The 14535-nt window shown below is 47.7% G+C and overlaps 1 protein-coding gene across 2 annotated transcripts in view; it reads right to left on the reverse strand.

Annotated features, from left to right (window-relative positions):
- The window catches only part of SCG5 (secretogranin V), a 53045-nt gene extending 39888 nt beyond the window's left edge, over positions 1 to 13157 (reverse strand). For both annotated transcript variants that reach the window (XM_026480074.4, XM_026480073.4), the window contains exons 1-2: positions 13087 to 13157; positions 11451 to 11683 (exon numbers count right to left, since the gene is read on the reverse strand). In XM_026480074.4, coding sequence (XP_026335859.1) covers positions 11451 to 11676 — 226 coding nt within the window. In that variant the 5' untranslated portion in view covers positions 11677 to 11683; positions 13087 to 13157. The remainder of the gene's footprint in view (positions 1 to 11450; positions 11684 to 13086) is intronic.
- Between the last annotated feature and the right edge of the window lie 1378 nt (positions 13158 to 14535).

Below are 14535 nucleotides of genomic sequence, written 5' to 3' on the forward strand. Positions count from 1 at the left end.
AAACGCCAACTCACGGTGGGTCTACAAGCACCAAATTCAAAGAAAGATGCACAGGGAGCCCACGAGCAGGGATCACCCTTAAAGATAAACGTATTTCACCATCTGGTTTAAGATCAGCCCTGTCCACACCTATACCTTTAATCCAGGAGCCTGAGAAGCTACACGCTGTGCTGGACAGAACAGAACGGAACATCAGGATCCTAGGGCGCCTGGGTGGCTCAGCCAGTTAAGCGTCTGCCTTCGACTCAGGTCATGATCCCAGGGTCCCGGGATGGAGCCCTGCATCAGGCTCCCTGCTCAGTGGGGAGTCTGTTTCCCCCTCTGCCTGCCGCTCCCCTTGCTTGTGCTCTCTCTCACTCTCGCTTTCTGGCAAATAAATAAAATCTTAAAAAAAAAAAAAAAAAAGAATACAGGATCCTGCTCGAGCTGTGAGCCCACATGCAAATACGAGCTGTATCCCCAGGTAAGTCGCTTCTCGGAGTTTGTCTTTCTACGTCTACAGAACGTGACAAGGACTACGTGCCCCCCTTGCCCATCTCAAGCAACGATCCTGAGGGGCAAGCACAAGACCGCACAGGAAGGTAATCTGAGATCCAGAATCTAACAGACGTATCCAGAAGCACAGTCTTGTTTGTATGTGGATTATAACTGTTTTCCTTAGGAACCCGCAGCTGGTGCAACGGTGTTACCGTGTCACTCTCCATGCTGGCTCGATGGTTCATTTAACGTGTCAGCTTGGCTAGGCTCTAGTGCCCAGTTGCGCAAACACCAAGACAGATGTTACATGCATGGTATTGTGAAGGTCTTTTTTAGACATGGTTGACGATGATATCAGTCGACGTTGCGTAAAGCAGCCGTCTTCCATAATGTGGAAGGGACTCATCCAACCAGTCCAAGGCCTTAAAGGACTGAGGTCGCCAGAAGAGGACAGAATTCTGCCTCTGGATGCCTTCAGAATCAAGGTCCCAACATCAGCTCTCCTCTGGGTCTCCAGGGTGCAGGTCAGCCCTGCAGATTTCAGACTGGCCAGCCCCAACGGCAGAAGCCAACTCCTTCACGTGAATCTGTCTCTCTCTATACATACACACATGTAGAGATCTATCTAGAATTTATAATTTACTCATAAACGCACACACACACACACGCACCATCTGTTCTGATCCTCTGGAAAACCCTAACACATCTGACTTCCACAGAATTCCATGAAAATGCACGGAGGCTCAGCCTCACGTAGGTTCTGACCTGTATGGCAGTGAGCGCTTCCCAGCGAGGGTCCTGGAGCCAGACGGCCAGGGCAGCATTTAGCAGCAGTCATCCAGTAAACGGAACCTCGTTTTCTGTGTCCCTCTCTGCCTTTACAGGACAGTCACATTTTACGTAAGGGATGAACTGAAGGTGTCAACGTGATTCAAAATTCACAGAACTCAAGAACAATCCTGCCCAAGGACAAGGACCCTTTCTGCTTATCAGCTAAAATGCAATAAGCACTGTGTGCAAGGACCAAGCCTACTACTCTGAAATTGTGACTCTTGACAGACTGTGACTCTGCGGGGATTCACACCCCTTCTCATGGTGCGTATGCAGTGAAGGTGTACTAATTTTTCATATTGCACTGTTGCAAAGTCACATAAAATGCACATACGACATTCCCCAACAGCTCAATATTTCTATTGGTTAATGCCTCACTGAAACACTTAGTTTATATATATGTATATACACATATATACATATATATATGATTTTATTCATCTATTTGAGACAGAGAGAGCACGAGTGGGAGAGGGGCAGAGGGAGAGGGAGAAGCAGACCCCCTACTGAGCAGGGGGTCTGACTCGGGGCATTCCCAGGACCCCGGGATCACAACCCTAGCCAAAGACAGATGCCTAACCCACTAACTCACCCCCATATTTATTATCTATTTTTAAAGATTTATTGATTTTAGAGAGAGAGCAGGCACGTATGAAGGGGGAGGCACAGGGAGAGGGAGAGAGAGTCTTAAGCAGACTCTGCACTGAGTGTGGGGCCCGATGCAAGGCTCGATCTCATGACCCTGAGATCATGACCTGAGCCGAAACCAAGAGTCGGTTGCTCAACCGACTGCATCACCCAGGTGCCCCTGAAACATTTATTATAATAATCAAAAAAGAAACTAGACAAGATAACACTCTCTTTTCATGTTGAATTATATCTTACAAGTTATACAGGGATTTTATAATGTAAGAGCAAAATTGCTGTAATATAATTAGTAAATAACTAGCTGTTAGATTATATACTCCTGCGAGATAACAGAAAATGCATATTGGCCTTTGCCCTCGTTCCTGGCACAGAGCTCCTCGAATCCTTGTAAGTTCTCGAGTGATAAGGGTACCAGGAGCATCTTTTGTTCTAGTATTTGGTCTTTGATTCTGGTTTCTGACACAGGGCTCCGGAAACCCTTGTAATTTCCTGGGTGACAGGAGTGTACTTTGTTCGAATGAAGTGACTGGGGGAGTTCCTGGTGGCTCTTAGATGAGGGCTGGCCATTGGAAAAACGGAGGCGTGATTAGAAGCTTGGGATTTTCAGCCCTGCCCCCATTCTCTTGAGAGGGGTGAGGGCTGAAAATAGTTAATGATGGATCCTGCCTATGTCACGAAGCCTCCACAAAACCCCAAAAATATGGGGTTCAGGGAACTTCCAGGTTGGTGAACACATCCACACGGGGAGGGTGTGCACCCCAACTCCACGGGGACAGAAGCTCCTTTGCTAGGGACCTCCCAGACCTTACCCTAGCTATCTCTTTATCTGGCTGTTCCTCTCGCTCCTTATCATATCCTTTCATAAACTGGCAAAGCACAAGTGTTTCCCCGGGTTCTGTGAGCAGCCCCAGCAAATCAGTACAACAAACAAGCAGGTGGGGGCGGGAGCTCAGATTTACAGCCAGGCAGTCAGAAGCACAGGTGACAAGCTGGACTTGGGACTGGCATCTGGACGGGGGAGCCTCGTGGGACGGAGCCCTTCACCCGGGGGAGTGGACATACCCAGAGGGGTAGTGTCAGAATTGAGTTAAACTGCAGAGTATCCAGCCGGTGTCCCAGCGTGGCCTGCTGTAGGGACCCCCCCCCACACACACACATGGGGTCGGATGCATTGTGAGTGTAGTAGCAGTGGGACAGGAAAGGAGAGACGCAGTAGGAAAACTGAGTTTTTCTAATACAATTCGTAAAGAGTTAAACTTACCCGATATTTCAAAACATCAGTAACCATCTAGGTCAGGAGTATGGGCTATGTAAGACGGCGAAGAACAGAGATTTGGGGAGACAACTGTGTGTCCTTCTTGTATTCTTATTTTAATTCTGAGCATGAGTGACCTCAAGTACTGAGACCAAAACCTCCAAACTTCGCTGCACCATGACGCCCCTCTGCATCCTCCCTCTCTTCCCAGCGGAGGAAGGGCTAGACTCAGGCCACCCATGCTCTGAGTCTCATCCTCTCCCACGTGCCCAGGAGCTTTCATGCCTCGGTTATCTGCTCTTTGTACCCCGTCTTTCGCGCTCCCTCTCCACTGGTGCCGGCCGATCGGCACTTGAACAAGTTCAGATCTCTCCATCCCAACACGATAGCCTAAGCGAAACCTTCTTCAGCTAGGCCCCTCCTCTCCCATTCCTTCCGGAAGGATTACCCAGTCTTCTTCCCCTTACCTGACCTCCTGGGCCATCTTCCCTGTCTCCTACCCGATGGTTTCTGCCAGGGGCCCCGGCAACGTTGCTGCTTCTCCACCCACTGAGCGCTTTACACCCGAAGGCCCTAGTTTCAGGTGACCTCTCCGCAGATTTTTACCATGGGGACCACTGCCCATTCTTGAGACACTCTTTCCTTGTCTTCTGTGCATGTCATCATTCTGGCGCTCTCTGGCCAATTGTTCTGTTTCCCCTGCAGGTGCTTCTACCTGGCCCTCCTGTAGGAGTCTCCCAGGCCTTTTTCTTAGGTGCTCTGCTCTTCCTCCATGACCCTCGCCCAGGGTCACCTCCCCATCCCTACAGCATCAGCCACCACAACCGTGGGGATGACCGTGACATCTCTCCCTTCGCCCCAGCATCTCTCCTGCATCATATGCAGCTACGTGCCTCCTGGACACCTGCCCCTGGATGCCCCGCAACACAAAAATAACCCATTATTTTCATCTTCCTGTCCTGCCTCCACATCTCCCCCCCACCTGAAAATTCCAAACCTCCCCCTTCTCTTTTTGAATGTTTCACTATCCGTGCAATTGACCAAGATGAGAAATTGGAAATCATCCAGGGACTTTTTTAGGGATTTGAGTTGAGGGTGGGCTGAATGGAACCCCAAAGGACATGGGCCAAACTGGAGGCCCCGGCCTCCTCAAAGAGCCAACCCATTGCTCTCACTGGCTCCCCCAGGATGGGGGCCGCTTAGGAGGATTTTAGTCAGGATATCTGGGTCAAGAGTCAGCCCCATTCTTTCCTCCAACTGCAGGGAGGCCAGCCAGAAACTGAGGCCCCAGTGCTGCTCAATGTTGAAGTCACGCTCCCCTCCAACCTTCAAATGGGAAGCAACTGCTGCCCCCCTGTGGCAAGACGGAGGCACTGCAGTCCTTTACAGAGGCCACAGGCTGGCTAAGGCCACTTAGGATCTCCCCCCTTCAAATAGGCTTTGCCCTACAAAGGACTCTTTCTCTCCTTGATATTTATTAAGAAAACAATCTTGGTTCTCCTTATTTTGAAATGAAAAGACTGAGGTGCAAAAGCAAGTGTTGTAAAAAAAGAATTTTGGTATTTTTATGCTTGGCAATACAGCTTTAAAATTATTCTAAACCATTTGAAGCCAGTGTTTATAAATTTCTATCCAGTGGTTTGTTGTCTGGTGTTATCACAGAGCTAGGCATCTGGCAGCCTAGAATTGTGGGGAAAATAAACCAGTGGCTCTAAGGAGCTCCTCTTTGACCTGAGGCTGTTAACATTCTGAAAACCAAAGCACATTTTCTGGTTGGGTTCACCCAAGGCCAATATTAGCGTCAGCGGGCAGAAGCACTCCTGACTCCCCAGAGTCTCTGTCCCCTGACAAATGGCTCTCTGAATCACCTCGGCCGGCTGGTGGCTTTACTTGTTTCTGGGGACAAGAGAACCACAGAGGCCATTCAGGTAGGTCACAGGGACCCGTGAGCAACTTTGGGCTTGGGGGAAGACGGCACAGCCGAAGGGCGCGGACGCCTGTCTCAACGGTACCGCTGACGGGAGGAGTCATCAGAAATCCTACCAGGGGAAAGCCATGAAAGCCTGAAAATGTGGTGTTCGTAAGCCACCGAGTGAGAGGAGGCAGGCCTGTGCGGTTTCTAACAGCACCAGCCGAATGCCCGCGTGCGAGTGGGCTCAAAGCCCCACTTGACATAGGAGAAAACGGAGGCTCAGAGGAGTTGCCAAGGTCACACACACAGCTCGTGAACAGTATGGCCAAGCCTCAGCCCCCGTGTTCTCTTCTCTATAAAACCACAAGCTGGTCCCTGTTTGTCTTTGTGTTTTTTCATTTTGCTCTGGGCTACGAACACCTGCGTTTGAGAGATGCTCCTTACCAAGTCATGTTTAAGGTGCCTATGGAGAGGATAAAAAATAACCACCAATGCTCTTGGATGCTTTTTGGCAAATGCTTCCTCCCCAGTGACGACTTAACAATTAGCAATTAACCAGGAGGCTGGTTACCAAGTTTTGGGAATCCTCTGATACCCGGAGAGTCTCGTTGGCCCCCTGCTGGTTCAGTGCTGGAACTGCAGAGTCTCAACAGGCGGGAATACAAAGGGCCCCAACCTTGCGCCAGGCTCATCAGTCACCATCAGAAGAAACGGACATTTTGCTCAGCACACATCACTGAGCTCTGAGCAAAAACACTCCTAGGCAGATTTTTTTTTAAAACACAGACTAGAAATGAAATACCTGCCTTGAACTGAAAGGAGAAAAGCCTCAACAGATCCAGGTGTCAAATAGTATTTACTTACCTGTTGCTGCTAGATATTTTTTTCCCCTGATGGTATGTATGTATTCATTCTTCAAATATTTACTGTGTGCCTACTCTGTGTCTGGGTGTCAAGCAGTAAATAAAACGGTCTCATGGAGCTTACATTCCAGTGGGGAGACAGACAATGAGCAAGGAAACAGACACTAATTATAAATTACAAAAGATGCTATCAGGCTTAAAAAAAAAAAAAAAAAAAAAAAGGACACCATGACAGAGAATGGGGGTTACTCAGAGCGGTGTGGTCCAGGCAGCCCTCTCTGATAGGCAACTTTGAAACGAGACCGAAGAGGAAGGTACGATGCAGAGTGGGAAGATCAGACGGTGTGAAGCTGGAGTGAGCCCACTGGTGTGACCAGGGCTGAAGGGAGGCGGGCGTTAGAGAGAAGTTTGGGTGTGCAGCGGGTGTGGATCCTTGCAGGACGCGGCAGGAAGTGTTCTTTTTAACCCAGATGCAAAGGGAAGCCACAGATTGCATCTTAACCCTGGAGAGTGACATTGACGGGACTTAAATTTGTATTTTAAAAGTTTAACTCTGCCTTTCCTGCGGAGAACAATTTGAAAGAAACAAAAAGTTGAAGTGATGTGGTTTCTAACAGACAATTTCATAAATTCATGCCAGGCACAAGGGTATCTTGAACCAGGCTGTCTGGAGTAGAGCCAGAGAAGAGAGAGGACAGGCAAATACAGATGCGGTTTAGAAACAGAAATGAAATCAATTGCTAATAATTTGGGTCTCACATGGAATGGAGACATGGAGCATTACTGCACGTTTTTAGCCTGCATGCAGGGCTAAGTGGTGGCACTATTCCTTTAGACAGAAAAGACTGACATAAACAGGCTGCCGAAGGTGGCGGTGGAAAGATCAGGATTGACGTGGTAATTTAGCAATTCACAGAAGGCTCTGGATGTACAAGAAACAAGCTTGGGCTGAAGATACAAATGTTGGCGTCATCAGCAAAGAAACAGCATTTGGAGTCAAGGGAAGAAATGAAATCCTCTCGACAGAGAATTGAGAAGAATAAAAGCACGAGAGCCAGCACCGAGCCCTGCAGAACTGACACAAGGAAAAGCTGCCATTCGAGCAGCAGGAGAACACTGCCAAGGAGGCCGGGAAGAAAACGGGTAGTGGGGAAAAGGGAAAGGAGGAAAGCCAACAGTGTGCCATCCTGGTGCAAAAACCAAGGAAGAAAAGGGTTTTAAGAAGGTCAAGTGTGCCGAACGCTGCCGAGGTTGAATATGATAAAGGCGGAACGTCGGTGAATTTGGCAAGAGAGTGGCTGGCCCCGACAAGAACTGTCCAAGGCATCCCAAAATTAACCTGTGGGAAACTGAACTTGAACTCTCCCCCGGACAGGCTCAGTGTAATCCTCTTGGAGGAAAGGGCTCCTTTTCAGTTCCTCAGGCCAAAATCTTGGTATCACCCCCGACTCCTCTTTCAGTTCCTGCCTCCAACCCACCAGCAAATCCTGTTGGTTCTAGCTTCAAAATACACCCACAATCTGCCCATTTCTCACTACATCTCTCTCCTGAATTATTATAGAAGCCTCTTAAATGAGCTCCCCTATTCCAGTCCTCCCTCCCCATAGGAAGATTTTCAATACAGCAGCTGGAATGATCCTTTTCAAGGATACACACTCAGAAGACAAGTCAAAGACCCTGTAAGGAGATTAGTCCGCACGTGCCCAGTCTCACCCTCCCCTTCCTGCTGTCATCCAGTGTCCTTCCAACCACCCTCCTGGGTCTTGGGCTCCAGCCACACTAGCCTCCTTGCTTTTGCACGGGCAGCTGTCTGCCTGGGACATCTTTCTCTCCGTCTCACACAGCCCACTCTCCAACTCTCAGAGCTTGGCTTATCTTCCCAGGAGGGAGCCCCCCTATTTTACGTTGTTTCCTCCATCTTCCTCCTCTGCTTTATATTTTTAGAGCACTTATAACCATTTCATTTACTATATATTTTACTTATCTGTTTGTTTAGAGACTATATCTCTCTTGTCCTGCCAATCTTTCAGGTTCATGTTTCTTTCCCTGGTACCTAGAACAGTGCCTGGCAATCAAGAAATATTGTAGATCTAACAAACCATGGGCAGGGACGGCAGATACCACGCCCTAGGAGAGAATGGGAGGTGGGCCAGCACCGTCAGTACATGGTGAACAGATGCTGGGAAAGGCAGCAAAAAATGGTACAACTACAAGGGGTATGAGATTAAAGGAGGGAGAGTTTTCTAATGGGTTATATGACCACAGTGACCCAATGGTAATTTTTACTGATCCTATATCCTATACTAAAAGGCTAGCTTATAACCCTGTGTTTGAGAGCTAATATATAGTGTCACTAATGAGATTAATCTGAGTATCGTAAGATTAATCAGAATAGATAAACTAAGGGAAATTTTTCTCCGATGTGCCATTTATTAGATAATAAACAGCCCCTCCTGCAAGGGACTTAGAGTCCAGTGATAGTCACCTCAAGTGTGGTGATGATTCATTCAAAAATGATTTCGCAGTAGTGCAATTACGCATGCAAACACCTTTTTTTCAACTGGAATATTACCTGCTCGCAGGTAATAAATTCAAATTCAGGCAGTAAATTCAAATCCTATCCCCAAGCTAGACGGAAGCTTAGAGAAGTTAAGTAATTTGCTCAATGTCACATCACCAGTAAACGATGGAGCTGGCACTGAAATCCAGGTGTCTTCGCCAACAGTCTACGTTAAACGTGTGTTAAAATTCACACCAGAATGCACGCGTTATGTCTATTCTTTCTATAAAAATCAGAAAAAAAAATCCCTCTTCTAACTTGGTCCTTCATAATAAAATCCTACGATAACTGTTGGAAGGGATATAAAAGATACTACACATATCTGTCAGAAGCCTGGGAATTAGCAGGAGTAAGTGAGCAGAGACAATGCAAACAAATGGAATTGAACCGAGGCTATACTCACATGAATAAATACGAGATCACCTAACAAATTAAGTGCCAAGGTCTGGGACTGGGAAAAAGCCAGCCTTCTTATTTTGTTTCTTTTTCCCCCATAGTCTTTGGACTAGTTCCTATTAGCTTTCATCCAAACTGTAATAGGCAGAATCCTAAAACAACCCCGACCCCCAGGATTGCCACCCTGCATAACCCTCTGCTTCTGAGTGAGGGTGAGACCTGTGAATATATGGGACCTCACACACTTGTTAAATGACAAAGGTGATGGGATGGCCACTCCCATCGTTACAAGCAGGAGACTCAAGGGAGAGTCTCCCTCTGGCTCTGAAGCAGCAAGTGGCCCTGTTGCGCGAGGGCCCTGTGGCTGACGACCTGGCGTGGCCTCTAAGAGCTGAGAGGGAATCTGGCTGGCAGCCAGCAAGAAAGGACCCCAGTCCTACAGCAGCAAGAAACTGAACTCCTCCAACAACCTTACTGAGCTTGAAAGACGACTCCAAGCTCCTGCCAACACCTCAACTGCAGCCCGATGAGGCGGAGCACAGGGCCCAGCACACCCACGCCAGACTCCTGACCAAAAGAACCGTGACATAATAAGTGGGCATTGTGGCAAGATGCTAAATTTGTGGTAATGTGTCATAGCGTAATAGAAAACTCAAACACAAGCCAATCTTCATCCCTTGCACAGACCCTTGAGAGATGACCTAACATGGCCATGACCTCCCATCATCCCAGCGGATCCTAACGGAAACAGAATTCTTCATTCCGAATTGTCCTAATTGTCCTGCTCTTTCAAAGCTCCATGCCTTTTCCCTTGGTATCACTCACTCCCTGCTGAATTCCAACTCAGACTTCAAAACCCAAGTCAGATGTTGCTTCTCCAAAGAATTTCCTTGGAGCCACGCCCACCCACTCCAAAGCAGAACAAATTACTCCTATTCTTTGCTTCCCTGACAGCAGTTTGTCTGGACATCTCCCCAGAAACCTGCCATGCATGGTGCACCGTGGTAACCTCTCTCCACCTCCCGCCCCTGGCCCGAGATTCTTTTAGGACAGTTGCCCCAGTCCCTGCACCGGGGCTGGCATGGAGTGGGTGCTAAATAATTGGATACTGAGTATCTGAGGTTCTGGAAAAACACAAGCTTTGGAGCTGCTATTTCTCTTCCACACAGATGATCAGACGTCAGGTATTAATGGAAACTCGGAAAGCTTTCTCCATGACGACAGCTGGGTGACTCACCAAGCCCTTACTGCGCTAAAAGGGCAGGTATTTACTGTCTTGAAAAAGCTGGTCTGAAATGGATAAGTGTGCTCGGAGCGACAGGTGGCAGGTGCCGGGAAGGACTGAGATTCTTCCTATGGGGGTGGCATGATTGTTCTGATTTTTAAGCCCCGTGCTAGGTGTGCATGCTTGCTGATGCAAATTCTCTGCTAATCCATGCCTGACCTCCAATGCCGACCTAAACAGACAACAAGCCCACAGAGCTAGCTTTACTCAACGGCTTACAACGATGGGTAGCAAGACCGAAATGAGAATCGTTTATCAACAACATCCATGGCATCTACAGGCCTCCAGGGCAGACAGCATTTTTAGGTAATCACAGACTCGGGCAAAATGATGCATCATCAATCCGTACAGAATACCATTTGCTAGTTATGTATTTTGACAAAACTCGGAAAGAATTCACATTTTTCCTCAGGACCCACTCACACAGGCGAAGATCTGGGGTGCTCCCTTGCAGTGAACCGAAATTAACCATGCTACTGCTGTAGGGCTCCCCCTCACTGGAGAGAGATCGTTCAGAGAGGCGTGGAAATAAGGCACTTGCTTGTCACCAATTCGTAAAAATGGGATTCAGATCCTCTCTATCAATAAATCGTTAAACAACAAAGTACTGCTTTTTTAATAACAGAATTACAGTGACATTGCCAGAAACTTAAAAAAAAAAATTCTGGGGGGAAATGATCTTGCCACACTAAAAGAATTTCATTAACATTTGCTATAATTAAAAATATTTCAAAAACGTTTTTTGACATAAACTCAATGTCAGTACCTCTTCCAGCTCTCTTTGTGTTTATATGACATCATCCCTAAGAATCAAGTCAGATCCGATAGGTCCTGCATTTTAAAGATTTTTTTTTTTTTTTTACAAATACTGGTTGGCCGTGATTCAAAGAGAGAGCCAGCTGAAGACACAATTTCCTAAAGATCAGTATGGGAGAAGATGCGGGGTCTGGGCTCTAATCTTTCTTTCGGGATAATGCTAGATGCTCCTTCATTCACGCGAATGCTAATGTTCCAGACTTTGGGCGAGGTGCTAGGGCTACAGCTGTGAGTTGATAGATAAGGTCCCTGTTCTCTTGCTACTTACACTCTTCTGTGGAGGCTTGCAGGTATATACTGTGTAGAGTAAGAAGAAATGGGAAACGGAGGGAGGAAATGAAGTTTGTTCAGCATGCGTTATTTTAAGTACAACTGGAAACGTCAAACTGGGAGAATACGGTAAATACCTTCGATGCTCTGTGGGCCCACAAGATTCATGGCCTGGTGAGCGGGATACTCTACCCGTGGTCTGGCAATGCCCAGCTGCTCCATAACGCCGTGGAGCAGCCTCTGAATGTCTGTTTCCGAGACCCGGTCGGGGGTCCTCGGGCTATACGCAGATGCTGGAGTCCATCCAAATGTCAGCCAAAACACCAGGCCGGCGAGCATGGTAGGAACCATCACAGACGCCATTTTTAACCTGCAGAAAAAAGACCAAACATGTATCGATTGGCCACAATCGGGGATTGCGATGCTCAATCACGCAAGTGGGTGATTCAAGGACCACCCACCCAATGGGGCTGCAATGAAAAATCCTTAAGGGTTTGCTTTTGCCTTAAGTGTCCAGTCTAGGCAGAACATCTGCTGTGGAATGGTATTAAAGAAACAAAACAACCCGAGATAGCCAATTCCTTCTGCACGCAGCAGCCTTGGGAAGACTAGCCAGGAACGGCCCTTCTCACTCCTTTTTCTCTCCTTGCAGCTCCCTGAAAGTGCTTCATTACCCCTAACCCCACCACCCTCTCCTCTCTTAGTAAAGCAAGCAAACCAACAACAAGAACTTGCTCCAATTTTGAGAGAGGGAGAGGCACATCGAGAATTTTCCCAGTCTCGGGGGAGAAAAGAGGTTCCGAGGAAGGAGTCAGAAAGACACAAATGGTAAAAAAGCACAGCAGGGTTAGGAGCAGTGGAAGGGCACATCGTAGCTCAGCTGACATCCAATCCATTTGAGATCCCGCAGGGAATGAAAACTCAGCCAGCTCAGGCCTGCCCTGCAGTCTGGTGGGCGAGAACAGGCAACCTAGCTCCCCACATACTGGCTGAGAGATCCTGGGCAAATGCCTCCGCTTGGTCTGCAAAACGCGCGTGAGGAAAGCATCTGTGTTATATGGGTAGTTGTGAGCGTAGGCACAAGGCCGGGCAGGGCCCCCATACTATCCAGATGATGCTGGCAACACTGTCTCACGGTTCTAGAGGTGAGAACTTGAAGAGTGGTCATGATGAGAGGAGAGGGAGAAAACTGCTCTGGGGAGTCAACCTGTCTTAAACGTTGGCCTCTGTGGAACCAGAAGCCTGCAGAACAAGGGGACAAATATTCATGCAGCTTCTCTCTGCAGCTGCCCAACCTGTTTCAGATGGTTGCTTCAGGCACCCGCTGTGCGAACCCTCCTGACCATTCTTCCATAGAGGGGGCTGGGGGATGCATTTTCTTCCTTGAAACTGCAATATTCATAACGCCCATTTTTTTCTCTGTAAAGGCAAGGCTTTTTCCAACCACCCCTACATATGAAACCTTGCTCCCCAAATTACTGAGATAGAAAAGCCTGCAATTCTGACGTAAAAGGCTGGCCCTTCCCCCTGGCCTGCTGTGAACGCAGGATGCTTCTGTTTCGTTTAAACCCCTGGCCAACACCGTTCTGATCTGATGGGCCACCTCATTTCCTCCCTCGTATTTATAACCGAGCCTCCGAATCCCCTCTTTGTCTGCCCCCAGCCTCCGGCTCAAGGATTTCAGCAGGACGCTCCCTCCCCTCCCCATCCCGTAAAACCCGCGCGCCTCCGGTGGGCTTCGGGGGCTCGAGCCGGCATCTACGCAGGACTCACCCAGGGGCCGCCGGAGGATTCCACTGCGGTCTGGGCCTGGGCGGGGGTCAAGCGGCGAGCCGGGTGATCCGTATCGCGCGTGCGTCACCTCCCTCCTCATCTTAGCTCCGCCCCCACCGCTCCTGCGGCAGGTGGAGGCCGCCTCCCTCCGAGGCCCCAGAACGCGACTCAGATGCTCGTGCCTCCTGCCCTGAGCACGCAGCGTCCCACCTAAGGATTCCACGTACACCTGTCCAGGACACTCTTTTATCTATCGACCCCCGTGCAAGTAATTCATCTTTTCTCTAATCAGTGGGCCAGGTCGCCACTTCTGCCCTTCGCCCCAAATTCCGCATCTTTAGTTTTGCCACCTTCCAGGTTTTTGTTTTGTTTTTTGTTGTTTTTAAGTCTTCTAGCTTGAAGAAGGGGGCAATGGTAGGAGAAACAAAAGATGAAGAGGTCCTAAGAACTTTCAACCATGGCAGGGATAGGGCACATCGTAAGGGTGTTTTCAGGAGCCCTTTCACTGCGCGGAGAAACTACGGCGATATTTAATACAAGATGTTGGAAACTTCTGTTAGAAGTGATATACCAAAAACACATGAAAATCTCTAGGAACATTGGTTCTGAGTGTTATTTCTAAACTTGCAGACCAACTATCAAGTAAGATTTCTTTGGCCTGAAGAGCAATTGAACTCCCTGCACATTGCTGAAATTTATCCAGGTAGACCCAGAATTTTTTGTTAAAGATTTATGGAACGTGAACATACTTAACACATGTGAATTTAGTCCAAATACAAAATTCAGATGTAAAACCATAAAACAGAGCATGGCACATTTCTCTCAAGACTGAGTGAAGTACCCCGGGGGCCAGAGAGTCACTTGATGAGGCTGGAATCCAGATCCCTTTACCCTAGCTGTATGCAGCAGATCCATGCTCAGCTATAGCATCTTATGCAATGAAGAAGGGCCCACGAAATCATTCACAGGACACATGGCCTTTGGTTTAAAGCCAAGCCTCTTTCCTGTGTCTTCCACGGATGCTCGTTTCCAGCTTTTTGTTTCACTGCATGCTAAATCCACAGGAAAAATATGGACTATTACCGGTTTTAGGCTCAAAGACCATGCTGGCGTTTAATATTATTTACACATACTTAAGTTTTTCAGTTCAGAATTTTATCGTAACATTGTTTACTGTTATCTTCATTTTGTGCTTGGAAAAACAGAGAAGCCATGACAATTTACTGCTTTGATGTTGAATGGAAATTGAAATATTCCAAAAGGTTTGTTTCATATGAATCTTGGTATTTTAAAAACATATATATCCTGGACTTCATAATCAAACACCAGTATTAAATTCTCAGTGATTATAAAATGTTGCCCGGCAGCCTAATTTAAGTCCTATATAATTGTATTGTTTGTTGCTCACGTAAACAAATTTGTATGAGATCTTTATTTACACTTGAAAGA

The sequence above is a fragment of the Ursus arctos genome, unplaced genomic scaffold (genome assembly GCF_023065955.2).
Source record: "Ursus arctos isolate Adak ecotype North America unplaced genomic scaffold, UrsArc2.0 scaffold_36, whole genome shotgun sequence".
Classification (NCBI taxonomy): domain Eukaryota; kingdom Metazoa; phylum Chordata; class Mammalia; order Carnivora; family Ursidae; genus Ursus; species Ursus arctos.